Source organism: Asterias amurensis, chromosome 5, assembly GCF_032118995.1.
Source record: "Asterias amurensis chromosome 5, ASM3211899v1".
NCBI classification, from domain to species: Eukaryota; Metazoa; Echinodermata; class Asteroidea; order Forcipulatida; family Asteriidae; genus Asterias; species Asterias amurensis.
Window position 1 is genome coordinate 26,870,344 of NC_092652.1, and position 23,026 is coordinate 26,893,369.

The 23,026-nt window shown below is 37.7% G+C and overlaps 1 protein-coding gene across 1 annotated transcript in view; it reads right to left on the reverse strand.

Annotated features, from left to right (window-relative positions):
- The window catches only part of LOC139937183 (uncharacterized), a 60,883-nt gene that overhangs the window by 12,316 nt on the left and 25,541 nt on the right, over positions 1-23,026 (reverse strand). Inside the window, exons 3-13 of the mRNA XM_071932242.1 lie at positions 17,098-17,178; positions 8,579-8,733; positions 7,222-7,905; positions 5,960-6,074; positions 4,975-5,119; positions 4,158-4,298; positions 3,168-3,273; positions 2,673-2,804; positions 1,978-2,024; positions 1,424-1,695; positions 38-352 (exon numbers count right to left, since the gene is read on the reverse strand). Of these exons, the coding sequence (XP_071788343.1) occupies positions 38-352; positions 1,424-1,695; positions 1,978-2,024; positions 2,673-2,804; positions 3,168-3,273; positions 4,158-4,298; positions 4,975-5,119; positions 5,960-6,074; positions 7,222-7,848 (1,900 nt within the window). The 5' untranslated portion in view covers positions 7,849-7,905; positions 8,579-8,733; positions 17,098-17,178. The remainder of the gene's footprint in view (positions 1-37; positions 353-1,423; positions 1,696-1,977; positions 2,025-2,672; positions 2,805-3,167; positions 3,274-4,157; positions 4,299-4,974; positions 5,120-5,959; positions 6,075-7,221; positions 7,906-8,578; positions 8,734-17,097; positions 17,179-23,026) is intronic.

Consider the following 23,026-nt stretch of genomic DNA (forward strand, 5'->3'; position numbering starts at 1 on the left):
AATAACTTTGAATTCTACTAATTCTCATTCTACTTGCCTGTCTGTGGGTTGATTAATACACTGCCAGGGGGAACCGACTCTATATTAGGTGCAGCAAACAACACCGGCTGACTGATGCTTCCTGGCTGAGGTGTCCCCTGTGGTGACCCGGACTGCACTAGGAGTGGCATTCCTTGGTTGCTAGGCATATTGCCTGCCCATGTGACCTGTGTACCCTGGTAGGGTTGGGTGTAGGAGACTGAGGGGGAGGGGTAAGAGTGCTGAATCTGACTTATAGTACCCAGAGATGGGTGGTACTGGAAAGTTGGGGATGGACGGACATTAGGACTGGCGGCTCCTCGCTCAGCAGAATCTACAGGTAAAAAAAAAAATTGTTTAATAGTCTCCATCATAATCAATTACAAGAAAAAGGAAAGGTCTTAAAAAATTAGAGAAATTTACTCTTCAATCTACATGACTACTTAGCAGTAAGTATTTTTGAACTTACGGCATTTGTACTTCGTGAACGTCCCAAGAAAGGAGACAAGAAGAATTCAAATGACTTTTTGCTTCGTCAATTCTCTTTCAGAACAATGGAGAAAATTTCACCTTGTTGTCTCCGCGGAATTCAATAGAAATTCCAAAGGAATTTACAACCTGCTTATAGAGGGTCTGTCATCAATCATTCCTAAAGGATTATGTCTAATTTCCTGTGGCTTATATTTTATTTTAAGTATCTGGGTTAACACGGTCTTGAGTCGCCCAGTTTGGCATTTGTACCCAGTTGTCAAGGGTGGATTGACACTAAGAATCAATGCTATTAACCCGATTGAGCACAAAGCTTTTAAACCTTTACCCGACTATTCATTTGGGTTGTCCTGGATTGTTACACTGGGACTTATACCCAGGTGCAACAGGTGGAACGCCTTAAGGGGTCCCTGCTAACCTTAACTGAATATAAAGCTCCTACTTGCTTCTCCCTTTATGAATAATTCGAGGTCGCCCACTAGGGATTTATACCCAGGCACAATGGGTGGTAGGTTTTGAGGATCTAATATATTCACTAGATTGAAAACAAAGCTTTTGAACCTCTCTCCGGATTTTAATTTTGTGAGTCATTTTGGGTAACTGTAGATTGATGTCACCCACTTGACATTTATACCCAATTTGGTAGGGGGAATGTATTAACCTGAATTTAGGGAATTCCCTTGTGGTTTATATTGATAACCTGAATTTAGAAAACACTTTAATGACCTCCCAAGGCTTTTTAACATTTGCCAGTGAGTTAGGATGATTTAGATTGATGTTACTCACTTGGGATTTGCACCAAAGTTCTACTTTTAGCCATCTTGATCATAAGGTTAGCCCAGTTATACCCAACTGGGTTTTGTACCCAAGGCTAAAGCTAGGGGTAGAATCTGAAAGTGAACAAGCTGAACCTTACCTCCCCTTGGTAGCTTGCCGAGGCTTCCACGACTCCCAAGACTGCCACTGCTTCGACTACTCCCACTACTATCATTCCTCATCAGGATCTTAGTGCCGAGGCTACTACCTGCGAAGCTACTAGCTTTAGTAACGGCAGGTATAGAGGGCCTTTCTGATCCACTGGAAGAGTCGACACTGCTCCACGGTCGATCTTGCTTCCAGAGGTAGGTGGAGTCATCGGAGGTTCCACTGTTTTGACGACTGCTGGGCGCTAGCGGACCTCTGACTGGTCTGCAGGATGAGAGCAAAACAGGGAACGATGTAGGCTGTCTGCATGGGGATATATGTCATTAGGTGAAGTCAGGGAACAAGATCTGCATATTGTATCATTACCAAAACTATACAGAATAGTGAATTGACATAATTGATTTACATTATAGTAAAATTACTTAATTGATTTATTGTAAGAAGATTATCAGTGCAGAGAAACTACTAAAATTTTGAATTTTTATTTATTCAATGAGATCCCACGCCATGAAACACTAATCGCATTCAAGAAGGAATTATCTTTACCTGACTGGAGACTCAATCATGATGGTCCCTTCTTGTGACGAGCCAGACTGCAAACAATTAACAAAACAATCAAGAAAACTGTCAAATAACATCTTTTATATAGCTCATATATAGGTCCATGTTATTTGATTGATGAACTAAGCATCACTTGTCAACGTTTATTTTGCCGTGCATTTTCTGCTGCGACGCTGTAACCATTATGGAAATAAACATAGAACGCTGTATATAGATTACATGCTTATTTCTCAGCGTTATTACAAAATGCTTAATTCTCAGCGTTATTACAAAATGCTTAATTTTCAGCGGCATTTCAAAATGCTTAATTCTCAGTGGCATTTCAAAATGCTTAATTCTCAGTGGCATTTCAAAATGAGGCAAGGTTGTGGAACCGTGGACAAAGTTGGTGTCTACATGGAGTTGAACATGTTTCTAAATGTTGTTAGGTGGGTGGTTTTTGTTTTTTTGGGGGGGGCCCTTTGAGAGTTTTTAGAGTGTGGATGGAAGAGTTTCTGTCTCTATTTTGTGTTCATGGTTAAACATTTTCAAATGCTAAGGAGTTATGAAAAACAAATTTTTAATTTTGTACATCTTTGCATGATATACTCAGTGAGACCGCTAAAAAATTTCTACTTCAATTTCCTTGAAAATGGGATGACGATTTCTTAGTTTTTGAAAGATCGGAATAAGAAGTTTACTTCTTGATTGAAGATCCTTGCTCTTGCTCTTTCATATTCTTCTTCTCTCTCTTCATAAGATTTGCTCCTTTTGTCGTCTTTAAGCTGTCCTCCCATTGCTCCACCTTCAAGCTTCTCCAAGTAGCTCTTTTCCTTCACAAACAAAATTAAGATATTTCTGTTAGTTCGAGACAATTTGAAAAAAAATAGAATTAGCTGTTGCAAACTGCTTACCAACCAAAGGACCTATGGTATAAATGCAACAAATAGTTAATGGCCAGACATTTCAACCCTATGAAGATAATTTTCTTAAAATACTTCTCCTTTCCAACCTAATACACACAGGTACAAAGATGAGAGAGTATAAGACAGTTTCTTGTGGAAGAATAGTTAGGTAACCACCTTTAGTAAGCTAGATTCCAAATATTTGGGCGTTCTTAAGTGCTTCAAGTCAATATTAAAACAATCTCCACTATGGCTCTGCCGTGTTTTATCTTTCAGAACTTTAGTGTGTACCTCATCGTCTTTATCATCAAAGCTAGCCGTGTCTCTCTTTAAGATTCGTTTAGCCTGAGCGTCTTGAGAATCTTCTTTGATGTGCTCTCGAAACTTCTGCTCCGGTCTAGTTTCACAAAAAGAGAACAATTTTTGTTTCATATAACAATACATTCAATGCTCATTAGACATAATGTAGCCATAGCCACAACCACAACAATAACCACAGCTTGACATAGCCAGCCACAGCCACAGTCACAGCTTAAGACACAACCTCAGATTTTTTACACAACCTTTAACAATGTTTTGGCCGTATTTTACAAAATATCACAAACGCAATTGTTGATGTAACCTCCTCACGATACAAATACCATTGAGTGCCCATCACTTGTCAAAAACAACTACAAGATGATCAATAATCGTACAATATATCAACTTTTCTACCCCGTCATAGAACGATGACTTTTGGGATTTCAACTTAAATGTTTCCATTTTAAGAAACAAAAAAGCTCTTAGCGAGTCTAGAGAATAATTCCAAAGACTACAGCTTACAGACGATGTCAATATCTGAATGCCAACTCAGAATTATCTTGTTTTGTTTGCAGGAGGAAAGGCTTTCCAGACTCATGAGAGAAAATGTCACGGAAGCGATTGTAAAGATCATGTCAATACTTTAAACTCAATATTATAAGAGTGACGTTTTCAAGGTTTTTTTTCTTCTAATAAAATGACAGTGGACATTCTTATGTAAATTCCCTACCTGTGGCTTGTTTACCACCATTTTAAAAAAAGTGTGTGTTTTTGCTGTGATTTTGGGTTAAAAAAATATATATTAATAGAATTTGAACCAATGACCTCTGGATTAACATGCCGGTGCTCTACCAACTGAGTTAGTGTCTAGCCCTATGTATGTTGGCACGCTACCAACTGAGCTACATGTAGCTAGCCCTAATGTTGTTGGGGTTTTTTCTAATTTTTTTCAATATCTTTGACTGAAAGTGTCGGACTTACATTCTTGTGTTTTGAGTCTTATTCACAATAACAGATTTGCCGGCCTGGTCGACATTATGCTCCAGTCCAAAGTAAGCAGCTACTCGATGTACTATCATACGATGGTAAGATGTCATTGGTGGAAATTTACGGACATGTTCTCTGTGGAAAAAGAGAAGTGGGCAATAGTTTCATACATTTCATTTCATTTTACACTGGTTGTGAAGCCAAGGACTCTCAAAAATGGTAACTTAACCACTTTACTAGCCAAAGAACCAATGAAGAGAAGACAAGGAAGTTTCAGTTATAGATGTGGAAGGAAAACACACACAAAATATCCCAGAGAAAACCCACCCAGTAAGGTAGGGACTGAAAACCCAATCCACATAGTGCCCAAGGCGTGATGTGAGCCGAGGTCCTAGAGGGTAGAAGGTGACGAAAGATACATGTCCTACTTTGCTAAACCCGACCACAGTTTTATAAAGCTGATGTGATGTACAATAAGCCAGTGCGCTATATTTGAACGTCCGATACAATGACTGGACAGCGTATTGACCCAATTCACCTGACCACATCATCAGAATAATCTTGGATGCGCCATTTTGGTGGTCAATATTACTGTGCGTTATTCAGTGAAGTGGCATTTTAGGCGACGTGGCGTTTATGCGTAAACCTATTGACCACCAAAATGGTGAGCATGGCACAGTTGCCGTGTGTGCATTTTAGGCAACGCGGTGTTTATGCGTAAACCTGTTGACCACCAAAATGGTGAGCTTGGCACAGTTGCCGTGTGTGACATGCATGCAAGGGGTCAATACCATTTGGCAGCAATACTCACTTTTGGTTCTGAATAAATTTGCAAAGTTCTTGTTCTAATTTAAGCAGCATGGTTCTATCATTAGGTTTCTGTAGTGTATCCACGATGAATTGATGTAAGTCTACACCACTGGAATCTATATATAACTCCTTCTCTTGACTTGGTTCTGGAATAGAAATGAAATCAATCAGAAAAAGATGATAAATATGATATACAAATCAGCTTGGTGTATTATATGGTAAGAAATTAGATTGGGGTAAAAACCCTGAATAAGACTGAGAACTGATATGGTTTATTGGTAATAATCGTTTGATAAGGACCCCTTTTGGGGGAAAGGTTGGTTCAGACAAGAACCAGAGAGATTCATGACGTACTGAGCAGTGTACTCTGCTTGTCTTCAAAAGACAACTAACTTTTTCCTAAACAGATTTTAAAGATGATCTCTCTCTATCTCTCCCTTACCAGATTGTATCATAAACTTGGGTGTGATCCCTGGCTATACAACAGTTACAGGTTGAATGGCTTCCGACTGGTACCCTAAACAAAGATATTGTCCAAAAAGGAAGACCACCAACATGAAGGCTAGATAGCTCAGTTGGTAGAGCACTGGATGAAGATGTCACAGGTTCAAGTCCCACTCTGGGCAATTGTTCCTTGTTGGGCCCCCAATAGATTTTGTTCGCACATTTATTACCTGTAAACCTAACCTTGTCTTTTTTACAAAGTGGCAGTTCAAAAAAGTAAGTAGATGCGGAAGTCATCAAAACATTTTGTTATGGCTAAGCCATTAATTTGGATTTGGTTGAAGTCACCAGCCGTCGATTTTCACCAAACTATTCCTCATGTAGAATTTAATCTTAGGACTTAGGACAAGGTAATTTCCATATCCGAAGACGTTAGGACGCATTGAACCCATCCTAAATTAGGATGAGTGTTATTCGTCCTAACTCGAGGTAGGATTAATCCTAGCGCTTTGTAAAATCGGCTGCAGTAATATGAACTTTACCTCTAGACAGTGCTGGTTCACTTCGAGCCTCATAGCTATGCTGCTTATACAGCTTGTTGGGAGGTATGTCACCACTCAGCTGGTGTGGCAGTCTGGAAAAATGGTCCACACGCGGCTGCAAAAAGAAACCAACAAAACCATTATAATCAGGGCCCGATTTCATAAAGCTGCTTACGCAGTGAATTATGTTTAGCAACTTTCTGCTTTGCAAAATTTAGCAGGATATCAGTCACAAATTGAACATGTGCCATGGTACAGTGCACTTTGGCTGGTAACCTTTTTCTGATAAGCATATTTTTTTGTGCTTAGCTATTTTTGTGCTTAAAGGATCGGACGAGTTGGTCTATGAAAACGTTTGAAACCGTTTGTTATGAAATGCATATGGTTTATAGAAAGATGTTTTAAAAGTAGAATATAATGATCCACACACGTATCACTCAAAATTGCACGGTTTTCATTTTACGTCGCGATCTAACATGGTCGGCCATTTATGGGAGTCAAATTTTTGACTCCCATAAATGGCAGAACGTGTTTGTCGACGAGGTAAAACAAAAACCACGCAATTTCGAGGCATATTTGTGTAGATCATTGTATTCTCCTTTTACAACATCTTTCTTACCATACCGATTTTATAACAAACGGTTACAGAATGCTTTTCAAAGACCAACTCGACCGATCCAAGGCAACATGTTCCTTTAAGCAGCTCTATGAAATTGGGCCCTGGTCAGAAAAATAGTTGAAACGTTTTATAAATGATGTCACTTGTTGCATACTTATCAAAATTGCTTTGTTCCAAGAAAGGAAAATTTAGCCTTAAAAGCTACAATGGACAAACAAGAAATCTCATGAATAGATCACTTGCAAAAGATGTGTACTGACAAAACCCAGGCTACACCAATTTAGAGACTGGTGTGTTTATTAATAAATTCTGTGGACAGTTTATCCATTCTGATGCTTACACAGACTGCACAAATTTCACAGCCATATTGAAGTTGGATGGTGTCATGGGCCTTTGTCAACCCTCAGCTATGGCTATGTCTGATGTTTGAACCACTGTGTACAAAATACACGCTGCTGCGAATATTTAAATGGAGCCCAAGCCGGAGACGGATTCAGGCCTCAGTATGTTTAAACCACTAATTTAAAACCTCTTCAGGCACATTGAATACCTTAGAGATGTTTTAGAGGAAAATTTATTTGTCACACTTTCCTAAATTCTTTTTCTATTCACACAATCAAAAGCTGTGTTTTTGGCTACTTACAAGTTTCATGAAGGCTTGTTCAGTAAGTGGTAAATCCGGGGTCTGTGGTGGCGACGAATCATCCGATACTGGTTGGCTCCGACTCAACTTTGACCTCGGGTTTGACCTTCGACGTACAGGGGCAGGGATTACTTCCGGCTCTTCCTGACTCGCCTGCCTCTGCAATCTGGGAATACCTTCCCCTTCAGCACGCCCTTCCGTACTCCTACCCCGCCCTCCAATAAGCGCTTTCTTGCCAACATTCTTACTACAGTCATGTTTCTTGATGGATTCTGTCCTCCCTTTCGGGGAATCCAACTTAGGGTCTCGTTTTAAAGAGTCTGGTCTCTCTTTCTTCCCATCAGTTCTTTTTGTCTCGCCGACTTTACTGTCCTTAGCCCCATCCTTCTTAGAATCGAACGACGAATCTTTTTTAAGAGTTGGGTTTTTACGGTTTCCGTTGCTGTCTTGCCGCTTGATCTCAGGCTTAACACACTGAATCTTTATCTCTGGTTTTGGGAGTTCTATTTTGATGTCAGGCTTGGCATCCAACTTTGCTTCCTTAGGGTCGATTTCTGGCTTAGGATCGACAACTTTTGGTTTACTTATTACAGTAGGTTTCTTGTCTGAGCTGCTGGCAGCAGACATGATGATCAATTAGGCATTATTTCCACTCCATAGAAAATATTGTGCAGCTTCTGCAAACTGAAGAAAATAAATACAAAACGTGTTCTTAATGAAAACCACTTATAAAAGGTAGGGTCAAGGAAATGCTTAATTATAAGCAAAATTATTAAGAAAACAACAATAAAAGACAGGTCTGAAAGTTTCAGCATACACAGAGAAAACAGAGGGAAAAACTGCAACTGTATTTTCATAAGAACGTCGAGTCCATCCACATTTAGCGAGGTCACAGAAGGCCCCAGGATTCGTGAAGGAACATCAACCCTCGGAAATCTGATAAATGATTCATGTTTCTCTGATTCAAATATTTCGGGTTGAAGAATTATCCAAACTATATTACTGCAAAAATCCTCTCTCAGAATGTGTTTTTTATTATCAACAGCTGCAGTGCTTCTCACAAAGTAAGTTTTTATGGTCATTTATTTTTGGAGTATTTAACAATCAAATTTTACCAAATAGAGGGTGTACATTTACACGCATCAACAAGCTCAAATATTGAACCTTAAGAATAACACTTGAGAACACTCCCAGCACTCAGCAGGCTAATACAATATGCACCAAACTGTTGCTTGCACACTATTTTTCATTTACAATGCTTACCAAAATATATTACAAATAATATGGTGAAGACAAAAAGTGTAGAAAATATGATTTATAAATGCCTCCTTATTTTGTAAGTTTCCTAAATAATAACCTTTTGTGATGTGTAGACTGTTGCAGGTTTCTCCAAGAGGAGTTGAGCAATCCAACGATCATCAGCTGATGGGTGTATTTGCTTACAACTCACGGTGGCATTTCAACTTGGCTTGTCTCTCATCAGATGCTGATGTAGACATACACGGCTTCCCACTGCATACAAAAAAATAAAAACCAAACTGAGATTCAAACTGCCTGAGATTTTTACACTTTACACAGCCCACAGACGATACTTAATATTCCGTGCTGTGCACCAGCAGCTAGTACACATTATTAATGGCAAAATACACTGGTAACCTGCATGATGCTGTGGTTGAATACGGAGGGTATTGCCCTTGTATCATGGCATCCATCTTGGGGGATGGTCAAGATCATATGACCCAAGTGACTGACTGAAAATACATGTCTTCAACATCATCATAACCCATCTACATGGAGTCATAATACACACCCAGCTATTTCACCCTGTTAAAATGCTAAATCATATGAAATTTAGACCTGACTAATACACATAGGATCACATGTACATAGAAAATTTGCTTTGTGCATATTTAAGTATGGATCGAGAGAAGAAGGGCTCGGTATGCAAAGATTGCATGATAAACCAGAGTGGATTCACTATAAGGGATGAGACCGTACAGTTGATCGAGACTTCTTACATTTACATTTAAGAACACATCTTCGCAGGCACATGTACACGTACAATCAACTTAACATAATTCACAAGGACTGAGGAGCACGGTACATAATGTAATGTACATGTACTCTATTGTATGTACATGTACATTATTTATACTGCAAATCTAGCGTGTATAAAGATTCTTCTCAGTGAATTCACAGCACACACTCCATGGATAACTGCACTAGATCGGAACTTTGCGGTTTAAATAATTTGGCAGCATCAATAAGTGTGTCGTGCTGGTGTTCTATTAATGCACTTTGAATTAATTCACAAAGATTATATTGTAATCAGATTTGGAATGAATTTAATAAAGGTAGCGGATATAACTAAAAAGATGTAAACTACACATATATTTTGATTTTTTTTTACAAATTTATCAAATAACTGCTGATCCACAATCGTGAATAAATTTGTATAAACAAATCTATTCAGTGGAATAGGTTAATTAGTTTTATAATTTTTCAACCAGGAGGGGCACTTTTTTGTTTAATATATTTTGCTCCAGGGTGAAACTTTACTTTTGCAAAGTGGTTATTATGGCGAAAGTTGGGTTGATTTTATTGTCTCTCATTTAAACCTTAGCACAATTTTAAACCAATAGAGTACACTCTGACTGCTGGTAAAATTGACAAAATGCCAGTAAATAATTTTTCAAAAACAGTTGTATTAAAAATGTTAAGAGAACCTTCTAATTTGACATGCAGCACTGTTCTGAAGACCACATTGAAACCATGGAAGGAACACCGTCATAACAAGAATGTTTGCCATCAACATCATGGTCGTCTTTGACGTTGAATGTAGTTTATATTTCTTGACAAAGCAAGTGGCAACTTAACGGATAGGTCAAAAATTCCTACATGATGTTTTTTCATTCTCCAACATTTCAAAATTTAAAAGGGTAAAAACAAACAGATTAGCTTTGAAATTAGACATCCTTTGACCAATTGTTTAATTTGACGAGATAATAATGAAAGGAAAAACACCCTTGTCACATCGTGGAAAATTACTTCTTTCTCAAAAACTACTTCACTTCACAGGGAGCTGTTTCTCACAATGTTTTATACTATCAACAGCTCCCCATTACTTGTTACCAAGTAAGATCTATGCTTATAATTATTTTAAGTAATTACCAATCGTGTCCATTGCCTTTAAATACAACCATGATTTTTTTTGTTTAGACCAGCCAGAAGGCATAGTTGGTTAATTTATTTTGTAAACTCCAATTACTCCAGCTCTATAAAAATCCTGCTTGTTTTGACAGATTCAAAACACTTGAAATAAAAAAGGAAATACTACGCAGCTCAATCAAATGCTTCTGGTGAAATCATTTATATCAATCCAAATAAATTGAACAAAATGTTTTATTTAGGGAGACCGGCAAAATAAGGGCTAAATGGCTTAGTTGTTAGAGCCCTGGCACATCAAACCAGAGATACCAAATTAATTTTCTAATAACAATTAAAAAATTGTAATTATTATTATTTTTTTTGTGAAAAAAAAAAACACTAAAAGAAATTGGTTTATAAATCTAGTACGTCACTCGTTAAAAAAAGGTTTTGCAACCCGGCTAATGTAATTTCCAGAGGCGTCAACATACACAAAGTCTTTCCTTGAAATGCCACCAGAATGTCCCAGCGCAGTAGTCTGTCCCCAAACAAGCAGCCAGCCATACATTCCGATAAATGTCAAGATGTTCAATATCAATCGAATTTAACATTTACGGTTTTTAAGGTCAACGTAGTTTCAGAACAGCTAGCACCCCACCGTTCCAGCATAACCACTCTCCATTTGCGTCCAGGCCAATTAGAATCTGAGCGCGCAAAGACAACAAAAGACTCCGCGACTTCCCGCAGTTAGCGGAATAATGAAATTAAAATGTCAGCCAGGTAAAAGGGAGGCTTGTTAGAGCGCCAACAACAGCGGTGGCCATCGCAGACCTTTAATGCCAAGGAGCGATGAGGTAAGAGACTCTGCATATGGGTCGTGGAGCGAAATAAGAGATGCAGGGGAATGACGTCAATATAGCTGCTAACAAACCGGGGACTTGGTGCGATGGCTAAATGCCAACCTTTAAACGAGTCAGGAATGTCACTTCCTGGATTGCGAGGCAGCAACAAAGAATAGTAAGCACAGCCGAGGGACCTTTTCCATGATCTATTTTGAAAGCTGGGTGGCAAAATAATCATAACAAGTTTGGATTAACTACAGTAAATCATGGTTGGAATAGAATTATTTGTTTTCTAACTGCTATTATTTCCTTTTAGCTTTCAAATTGACATGTACTTTTGACATTTTCTTTCATGGTAAGAAATAAAAGGTTTTGACGTTTACATTTACAGTGGTTTCAACAAAGCTATGTTTCATTAACAAAACAGAGATAGTGTTTCAACAAATATAGTATTATATTTTCTTTCAGAAAAGTTTATGTTTAAAATATTTATAGCCTTAAGAGTAAATGCTTCAAACTAATTGATTATCAATTGTAAATTAATTATTAATTATCAGTTGGAAACATCCTTTTTGTTTATCTGCCCTCAAAATAATGTGGATTATAATATAAAATAAAAACATTGAGGGGTCTTAATAAAATTTTGTAACTTTCAACTATTTATTTGTTTTCCTCATATAATAAATTTAAAGAATTGTACAGCTTTACATTACATGCAACATTGATTTGCTTTGTGTAGACTTTCCACACCAAATGACATACAAAGTAACCATAGCAACATGCATCCTTAAAGTTCCTCTTTCAAACAGTTGACCACATGATCAACTATTTCAGCATCTTGACATCATCTTGATCAAAAGCCGCAGTATCTCTCCTAAATCTATGACTTCCGCTGATAGCCCACTGCCTGACAAGGTGTTATAATACCCCTACATAAGCCCTCGCACCAAAGACGTCGCTTCGTAGAAATGGAAACGACACGCACAGAAATGGGAGAGTCTACTTCACCCCTAGGGAAGCTGGATTTGGCTTTTGTTACGCCGGAAGTGCAATATTCTTTTACAAACAATTCTTAATTTTCTTGTATGAAGCGGTGAATATATATTTCCATTCAGGGAGGTTTGGGGATTGAGCTTTTTTATGTTTGTCTGTTTTGTTTGTTTAAAGAAACAACTAATCTATAAATATTGGATGAGTTTGGGACTACATTGGTAAATTGATGGAGAGGGAAATTTTCTAACTTTGATATTTCAAGTAGGATGTAGTGACTATATATATCAAAATAATTTCCAAATCTTGTAGTTTATTACTTGATCAAATATATTAATTTTATAGATCTTATTGTAATGAGAGCTTGTATGAATTCATAAAATAAAATCACGAGTTATTTTTGAATGATTTTAATATTCTGCCCGCTCACAGTTTATTTTGTTTTAAAAAGTGCATACCACAAGGTCACAAATGAATTATATTTCAAAAGCCAAAAATTACTTCTTCATTTTTTTAATCTGAGATCTTTAGCAAATATTTTTATTTAAAAAAAGTACGACATAAATTGACAAAATAATTGTTTTCTTTCTTATTATTTTGCAAGCATTGTTTGACATTGTAGGATTCCTGTACTTCTTCATAAAATGATTTGGCACAAAATGAGAAAATAAGAGGTCTGTATGAAACAGATTACTCTTTGAGAGAAACAAAACATTTTATTTTGTATGTCTGCTCAAAAAGGCAATTGTTAAACATTTAGTTGAACTACCAAATATGTTAATTAGAAAGTAATTATCATTTATTCATTACACAGGTTCATTGTAACTATTTATGTATTAACATTATTAATTCAACTGTCTTCAATTGAATAAATAAATCTAACACAGCCTACACAAACATTTTCTTCTAAATCAAAATAAAGGTTTTGAACATAGCTTCTTAACTGTGAAACGGCTTTTGTCAAACTGTTACAAGACAATTCAATAAACCATAAAAAGCCTACCATTCTAATTCTGTATCCAAGGCTGAAGTCATAACCCACCAACAAACAAGAAAACAAACACACGGCCCCAACCTCCCCATAAACACCGTCGACAAACATCACTTAATATCTAACTGGATCCACAGCATACGCCACTATTCAACGCTCACAACACACACTATGCAATTATCCCGGGACTCTCTACATAAATTTCCCTGACAAATTACGTCAAAGCATCCACGTATGACGTCAGAATGCCAATGTCTCTGTGCATGGTGCAACCTCTAACCTTCAACAGCTGAGTGGCTCTTGCAAAGATAGCGTCATAGCAGTATTTTCCTCTTGTTGTGAGATGTTTTTAGCGAGAGGGATCTATTTTTAACAAGATGGGACATCATTTCTTAGAGTTTGATGACAAAAGGGGAAACAGCGATGTTATTTTGGTCATCAATTCTGGGGAATCCACATTCTATTATTGTGTTGTTAGACATGCTTGTATTGAGAGTAGAGTATTACAGCGGAGCTATATTTACAAACAGTAAAGACTACGCCTATGTATGTAATAGGATATAATTCAATGAATTTTATTGCATTGATGGAACATTTGTGTGAAGGAAAGGTTGACAACATGTAGAAGAGCAGGGGTTTTAACTTGTAAAATATTTTTAAAAAGATAATATTTTGTTGTGGGTGGATTTGTGAGTTGTTGCGTACTAAATTAAAAGGCAGATGTTGATATATAATTAATTCCACAGACTTTACATTTTTTATTATTTTGTGCAAGATCCCAGACAAAACTTTTGATTTATTTATTAATTAATTAATTTTAGCCGGAAAAAAACTCAACTTAAATAGACAAATATTGTAGTTTCTTTGCATTACCATTCCATCCAATTGGGTAGTTGTAATTTAAAGCAAATTAGCTTTGTGCCAAAACTAGACTTTCACCATCACTGCAATGCAATCCTGACACCGATCTCACACAGTGAGGTAGAGACTCAGACTTGAACTTGAAGTGAAAGGACTCATAAAAAAGTCTAAAGATCTGTCTAGATCAGTCAAGTTCCCCCCGCCCCCACCATGGGGAACAGAGTTTTCAAATTCCTAAAAGTGCACACTAACATTTCCAGGAGATAGGTAACAGTTACCAAAGCACTTTTATTATGTTTAAAATGTTCAGCTACTGTAGGAGGCATCCAATGTTTGCTGAATAAACCTTGGCCACCGTTCTCGGAGGAGACAACTGTCATCCAAATATCCCTACACATGACTGCGTGCATCCATGTCCCGAGCATTCCAAGACTTTCCTAAGAAAAGATAACCTGGCCACATCTCACAAGGGCAACCTTTGCCTTTTATAGGTCTCTCCAAGCGTACCTTTGGTGCTCGATGTGCAGGGGTAACTAAAACGCAGCCAGCTGGCTTGCTCCGCTCCCCCATCAGATAAGAACTTAATTAATATTTTACAGGAAGAAAATCCGAGTCGGAGGAGTAGCTGAAGCGCAACGGCAGGAGCTGTGGCTGAGAGGATGAGGGACCCATGCTTGGAAATTAAGTCAAGCATCTTATGGATGCTGATAGAAGAGTAAGAGGAAACTGCCATAGGGGGGGGGGGGGGGGGGGGGCGTTGTACCTCAGACATGATTTACAAATGTTTAGTCTACTCAAAGGGGTTGGGTGAGGGCTAACTCAACTTCCTGTTTGGGTATCACCTATGTGTAGATTTCAATCAAGGAGTTTTATGGATGAAACATTTCTTCACAGGTTTCAGAATGACTGACTGACAGAAAAAGGAAATAATTTTTGATACTTGTAGATTTGTTTAAAGACACTGGACACCGTTGGTAATTGTCAAAGACCAGTCTTCTCACTTGGTATATCTCAACATATGCACAAAATAACAAACCTGGAAAATTTGAAAACTCAATTGGTTGTCGAAGTTGCGAGATAATAATGGAAGAAAAAACACCCTTGTCACACGAAGTTGCGTGCTTTCAGATGCTTGATTTCGAGACCTCAAAATCTAATTCAAATATTTTAGTAGTAAATAACTTCATGAAAACTACGTTACTTCAGAGGGAGCCGTTTCTCACAATGTTTTATACTATCAACAGCTCTCCTTTGATCACTAACAAGTAAGTTTTTATGCTACAAATTATTTTGAGTAATTACCAACAGTGTCCAGTGCCTTTAAGATTAAAATGTATCCACACATTTTTTTGTTAAGGAGAATTTTAACTCCAGTACATATGATCTTGACAGTAAGTGTTGTCTGAATTTGTTAAATGTCATACTCAAATTAAATGTCAGTTCAAACACTGAACAAAAACTGGGAGAAAAAAGAGGGGAAAAAGGAAAAAGGCAAAAGAACAACAACCACCCCCTCAAAATGGGCAACTCTGAAAAGAACTTTGAAGATTTGTTTTTCCACTACAGAATGTACAAAGTAAAATGTGCCAATGTATGACATCTTCCATTTGTGATATTAAAGCTATCTTTAGAAACTAAATTGAAAAAGGGGATATTATTTCAGAATTCGGCTTCACTGCAGATCGACCATCAGGGCATGTACCTCTAGATTGTGTCGAGGAATATGTTGTCGCTGATAGTTGATGGAGAGATTTTTGTCAACAGCGTCTTAATCCCCTTTGCTCGATCAACAAGCCTTGATTTCAAATGTCAACTGGTTTCCATATGGCCTTTATAGATTGCCAGGAGCTGAATGGAAATTTGTTTTACGCACTTCGGACGTGTACAAAGAACAAGCGCTTTTTTGTTTTTCATGTAAATGTTTAGACTTAAGTGGAGGAAAGCAACAGTGGGCATTGGATTAAGCTTTTATTACAAAGTTTGTACAAAATCGATGCACAAGTATCTTGGAAGGTGAACATACAACAGACCTATTCAGGCCTGTATGCTTCGTTTATGAAAGGGCAAGGGCACCAAGGCATTTTCTCCTTGGTAAAGGGCACCCTATGAGGAAATTGCAAATTTCTACTGGAGCATATTGAGGGCACCAAGGCAATTACCAGGGGACATGGATGCAATTACCTTCGTTGCCTCCGTGAAGTATCAGGAGCAAAGGTCATAGCAAAACTGTCCTCATGAACTACTTGTCCGTATATTTCTTACCTTTCTCCTATTTTAAGTGAAATTCTATAAATGAGGGTACAATACACAAAAGACTCAATTCCAAAGCCCCTTCTTTTTACCCCACATTACATTTGCAGCATTTAATTTGCGGGGAAAATAGCCTCCCATCTAGCGGGTGCCGCACGAAGCACGCTACTAGTCTTTACCAAACCCCGCCTTTCTGTTTGTTGATTTTACTATCTAAAGTGGTGGACTCTTCATAATAAAGAAATCACATACTATCCTTTAGAGGGTATGTTGTACTATCCCAAAGAGGGTATATTGTACAATCCTTCAGAGGGTATATTGTACTATCCCAAAGAGGGTATAATGTACTATCCCAAAGAGGGTATATTGTACTATCCCAAAGAGGGTATATTACGCTAATTCAAGGGTTAGGGTATTCATATTTGAATTGCTGATGTCACAAAACTAAATGGACAATGAGTGTTTGTTTCAGAGTCTTGGAATCGGTTGTTTAGTTCCTCTAAAGTATCAAGGTATGAAACTGAAATCAACTTGGATTTCTGAAATGGATCGTTTCTGAAATTGAAATTGTCTTTAGAATTGTTTCATTTCAGAATTGTGGGTGCTCGATAGACTTTTACTCACAGAAGCGCCACACTCCTTTTTATTTTGTAAGGTTTGATGCATTCATACTATGTTCAAGAGTTTACAATGTTTCCGCTGTGAGGTGAAGCAGTCAATGTACTGGAATCCACGAGCTTTGGAAACTATTGACAAAAAGAATTGTTTTCACAGTTTATTTTTAAAATTACTTACCTTTCTTTATTGTAGCTTAAGGCGTCTTACAATTTGCTGATTCAGCGAGTTCAAATTCGAGTAGAAACTGGAGAAATTATCCTAAAGAAAGACAAAACAACAAAATACATACTAATAACAATTTCAAATTTAAGATGAAAACAAGTCTGAAAACCAAAGGTCATTTTTGAAATGATAAAATAATCACTCTCATCGCCTGCAACTTTGTTTAATGGGGGTGTAGACATTTGAACACTAGGTGGTTTGAATAAATTTGTTTCCGCAGCACTTCTCCAATTCTGTTGAGAGTTTATGTGGGAGTATTTTTATACATATTTTTTTAAAGGATTTTTTAGAGGGTCATTTTGATTACACCTGTAGTTTACATTTGAAGCATTGCAGATTTGTTTTCAGGAAATTGAAAACTTGTGGTAAATGACACCTGTGACGAGGTACTCTATTAGAAATGCTAATTATACCGGGTAGGATGAGTCTAATGCCAAATTACAAGTTATCCTCCAACTCTGATTGCATTCATTCAAATTCAACCTCCCTAAAGATCCCACAACTCGTTGAATCATCTTAACGTTGACTGTGTGGGATGATGCTTACCGTCTAAGCACAGAGTACCGATGTTTATTTCCTTTGATGTTATTCAAAACGCTTTGGTTAACACCTGGGGGAATGTTTGACACCCACTGCGATTTGCCTGGGTGCCGTTTATGCTCCCTGGGGTAAACCAAACTAATGAACAACATCGGACAAGATCACAACTGTTTCTTAAACAACATCAAAAGGGAGATGAGAGTTGTTTACTGCTTAGGTACAAGGTTGTTTAATGTAAATTGGGGGATCTGATTTAGTAAGAAGTTCATAGAAGGTTGAAGGAAATCTATAGTTTTAACCTGTAAAAAAGAGTCTCAAAATGGACAAATTGCTTGGCATGTACGTGAAATCTACCAATTATAATAACAAAAAGTATTAACTACCCAATTCCCCACTCTATAAAAGACACTATATCCAGTTTCAACTGTGAGAAAATAATGTGTTAGATTTGTACAATTTACACAGTGTGCATCTGAAGGCCACTGCACAGCGATTTCATGCACATGATCATGGTTCACTACACCATTGTGTTAGCTTATTCTGTACAGTACATGTATGTAGATACTACCCATATAAATTCAGTGAATCGTGATTGCCAACCCATAATAGGTACATTATCACACAAGATGAATGTACATGTAGTAGTTTCTGTTGCTGACTTGCTGGATAAAGGATTGACAATCAAATGTGTAACGGTGCTCTTTTGATTGTTTTCCTGCAAAATTTTCCTAAAAACTACATGAATTTATTTTATTGAGCTCGGAACTGCAGTGTATCAGTTGATTTGACCACCAGATGACCATTGGTCATTTTTCTGATTTGGCTATTGCACACAATTGCTCTTATTATATGCCCTATATAAACAAATTAAAAATAAAAAACTAAAAAAAAAAAAATACTAAAACCCACTGCCCATCAGATCACCCTAACAGAATTTACCTTAACATGTAAAGCCTTCCATCTACATGTAATCATCACAACGAAGATACAAACAACTGATGCTGATCCAGAGTCTGTGAGGCGACAGTACATGGACCCAAAGCATTCCTTCCCAATCAAGGGTTAAGATTCTATTCTTCCACTGATATTCCGTCAGCATTGATTATCTTCCTTGTGAAATCCCTTCCTCTCAGTTGGTTTGGAGATTGCCATTGACACCGAGGATGCGGCCAAGAACATAGAAGACAATGATGCAAGATATGTGTACAAGCCAAGGCTTGCGTTGCGTCTCATGCAATATTTAGCCTCTTAAAAATTGCAATCACCGCCACTGAGCATCAGGTAATGAACCACTCGCAGGACTCCACACTTTCATCCCGGCATGGAAACATTAAGCTGTTTTACCACACTATACACCAACTGGTTTAGGTGACTGGAACAAGAGGGTTTTCCCAGCCATGTATTTGTGTAAAATGTACAGGTTGCTTAAACCACATACCTAAACACAATGATCGAATACTACCCAAACCCAAGTCCTCTGTGTATTAACCAAGACAAGGGTTTTGGAATCAGCACATGTACATGTAGAGACAGGTACATGGAACGGCCTGAGTATTACACTACACACATCTCACCACCAGGTATATCCATGCACACATCCAGTGCATGCTGTTGTCAGTACACACTGCACGGACCTATGGTTTAGCAATCCACTTATAACGGTGGAAGGATAAGCTTGCTTGTTACCAAGGCATGGATTCGTCATCACACATACACACAGTCTCTGCCGTCCGTCTAGTCTGACGTTACTGATGATGTCACACCCCGTTTGCTCTCTGGGCCTCGAGGCCGGTCGTGGCTGCTAGCAACCAAACACGCCACCCAGACTCAACCACTGATGTCATTACCGAGGGACCAAACACAGCACAGAGCTATAGTCCTTGCCATCCATTGATTAAGCAAACTATTACAGACTATTGAGACACCAGTGTGTGCGTCAGGATACTGGCGATTTCACTGTATCTTAATGACATTCACACTGACTAAACACAGACCGCTCTTACACTTGGGTCCAAAATAACAGGGGGGAGCCGTTTCTTATTTCAGATTGTTTCTAAAATTAGCTGCTTTATTTTGGCGTTAGGGAGTATTTATGATTCTGTCTAGCCTTTAGGAATTATAAATATGATTATGTTGTTGACTTACGTAATTATGTTAGTGTCCGACCATGTAAAGAAAATTAAATTTAAGCAAGCAAGGCTGGAGACAAACAGTCTTATTTGTTATGACTGCCATCAAAATAAAGAACAAATATTTCATATTGATATAAGACGATAAAGGGAATTGAAGGGATGATTTATAGTGATTTGTTTCTGACATTCTCTCATTGTTATTAATTATTTGTTTTCTTCTTCAAAATCAGCACTGCTTATTTCTCTTAAAATTCTTATATGACCTCTGTCTTGCTATTTTGTATGTTTGTTGGTGGGTACACAATTTAAAACCAAAAGGGCAATAGGGTTCCTAGTTGGGTAGAGGCCCTCAGTTGGACAGTATAATTATACAAAACCAATGTGGGCTATTGCAAAAAAGAACAAACAAAAGAGGGACACTTGGGGGTACCCACTGCAAGAGTTTGGCACATTTGTGGGCTAACCCAAAGGTCCTTTTGGGGTGTTGGACACAAAGTAACAATAGACCCCACAATGCTTTTCTTTACTAAATAAAATTGAACCCCCACCGAGGAATTCTTCAAAAAAGAGAATAATAGAACAACAATTGCAGGACCCCACAAACAGAACTGTAATATTGTGTGTTTTAACACTACATATGAAGTGTGGAGCTGAGAACAAAAGAGGTCCATATCATGTATGAACTTCAAACACTATGTGGACTTACACACATCCACAATCCACACAGTGTCTTTTACAGTGTTGAAGAATATGATTAAAGTGTACAGAATAAAAAGAATGTCCACAGAGTGACTGCAACACAAAGCTGTGTGTTCATTTTCGGTACCTAAATGAAGACCAATGACCAAAACAAAAAAGGGAAAATAAAAGGACTTCGTGGGAATTCTAAAGACTGGGGTGCTCCACAAGGAAATCTGTGTACAAAATCTATGGGAATTTGTTTAATTCAGGGAAAAGGGAAAGAACAAAAGAATGCTCTGTACAATTATGAAAATGTTTGTGTGCATGTGTGTGGTTGAGTAAATGACCACAATACCCCCAGAGCATTTTCTCTTTGGAAGGTCTCTGCAGATAGGCCCGAGATATTTCTAAAAGGAATGGGAAATCTTTGAAGATGCTGCCAAAGTCCTTGGATTGTTAACCTTTGCAGTGCCCATGTAACCTCCGTCGATCTCTTCAACCTATCTCCCTTCGATCAATACTCATTTCCGTTTTGTTCCACATTTCTCAGACCTCAGGAAGAAGTGGCTGCTCTTTTTCCGATCATCCAAACAGAAATTCAACCTATGCTTCCAACAGGCTTTTATGGTTAATTCAACAGGTTTTGAAATCAACAGAGTGCTGTGTTTGATTGGCTAATTCAAAGCCCGCTCTGACCAATCAGCTTTAGGATGAACTGCCTGCTCTTTATCCGATTCATCCAAACCAGGGCAACCATCCTGAAAGAAATTAAATCTATGTTTCCAACAGGCCTTTCTGGTTTAATAAAGAATACCAGGTTTGATTGACTAATTCAAAGATTCCTCTGACCAATCAGATGTGCTAAGACTTTTATTATTTTTGTTTACCCATACACCATTGGAGTATTGGTGTTGAACAGACGTGCTTGCACGGGTAAGCACGGGTTGTAAACAAATTGTACAACGTTTCAATTTGTTTCTTTTATTTTTCAGCGTTTTAAAATGCATAAATAAAAGATACAACAAAACACTGATGAAGCCAGCTTGTTTGCGCCCCCCTCCCCCCCCCAAAAAAAACAACTAAATTAATAAAGAAACAAAATAATAATAAATAATACTAATTTTAAAAAATATTTTATTGTGATTAACAAATTCAAATAAATGTTTGACAGCCTATATATGCATTTCGTCTGGTAACCACCATAATCTTATTTGTCCTTAGAAGTCCTTTTAATGTGCTTTCAGTGATTCAAGGATGATAAAATATTTAACCTTAGACTCAATTGCCAACTGAAGCGAACTGAAAGACATTGAAAAATCAATACATGTATTGACATTACATACATCAGCAAGACAACAAGCAGCTGTTTTTGTTAGCCAGTGCTTCTACATGAATACTGGGTTGAATTTTTGTAAATTTCTTACATCGGCAAAATTGATCTCAATAAAAAAAACCTGCAGATTACGCTAAATATGATTTACTAAAAGTTATAGTCAGTGTATACAAATGTAATTATAAATGTAATGAACATTCAATATGAGTTATGGATAAGTTGGGCTCAAAGAAAATGTTGTACAAAATCAGGGTCTAATAAAAACATCTTTTATCCCTGGCTTAGTTTAAAGAAATAAGATTCAGCACTTAGCACATGCAGAACACGTCTTGAACCTTGGTTGCCCCCTGTCCCCGAGATTGTTCAACAGATTAAACAACAGGAAAAGGGTCTTCAAATCACAATCAAAACAAATAAATGACTCTCAATGAGAAATCTGTCTCATTTATTCTCATATATCATTATGAGTACAGCCGAAGAATAATTAATCGGGAAGCTTTCAACAAACATTTTGCAATCCTTGAAGAGATTTCCTTCAAAATCCCACATTGGAATTTCAAAATCAAAACCTTGGAGCACTGATAACAATTAAGAATGGCTTAGTGGTTTCTTCCCTGCCTTTCAGTTCTTTGAACTGAGGGTTTAAATCCCCCTGGAACTAGAGTCTTTCATGTGGATTTGGATTTTCTGTCCCTGCCTGATTCTATGTTTTTTTTTCCCAGTTGGAATTCTCCTCCCACATCTAAGACTATGGGTACAAGTCGTGGCAGATATCACACTAAAGCTGTGCTGGATGTGACAAAGCAGAGTGGTAGAAGTGTGCAAGAGCTGGGAATAGTAACGATTGAAAGAGAACAGGTGATGGAGGCGACACCAGGAATGCGCCCCCATTACAATCTGAGGACAAGGCCAAGGATGCAAGTCTTTGTGGAATGACTGAGATTTCTTCAATATCTTTTCTTCACATGTATCTGCAGTTCTATGGGTTAACCAGTGTTCTCCACAAACTGTTTTATAGGGAAGGCGGTATGACGTCATCAGAATGGCGCTAGTATTAAGTATAACGTCATCATCAGTCGTGACGATAACGTTGATGGAGGGGGGGCTTCGGGGAAGTCCCCACTAAAATTGGACTTAGTCAAGAATAAACTAAAAACAATTTCTTTTCAGGTTTTTTTTATAGATAAGTTAGGTGCAA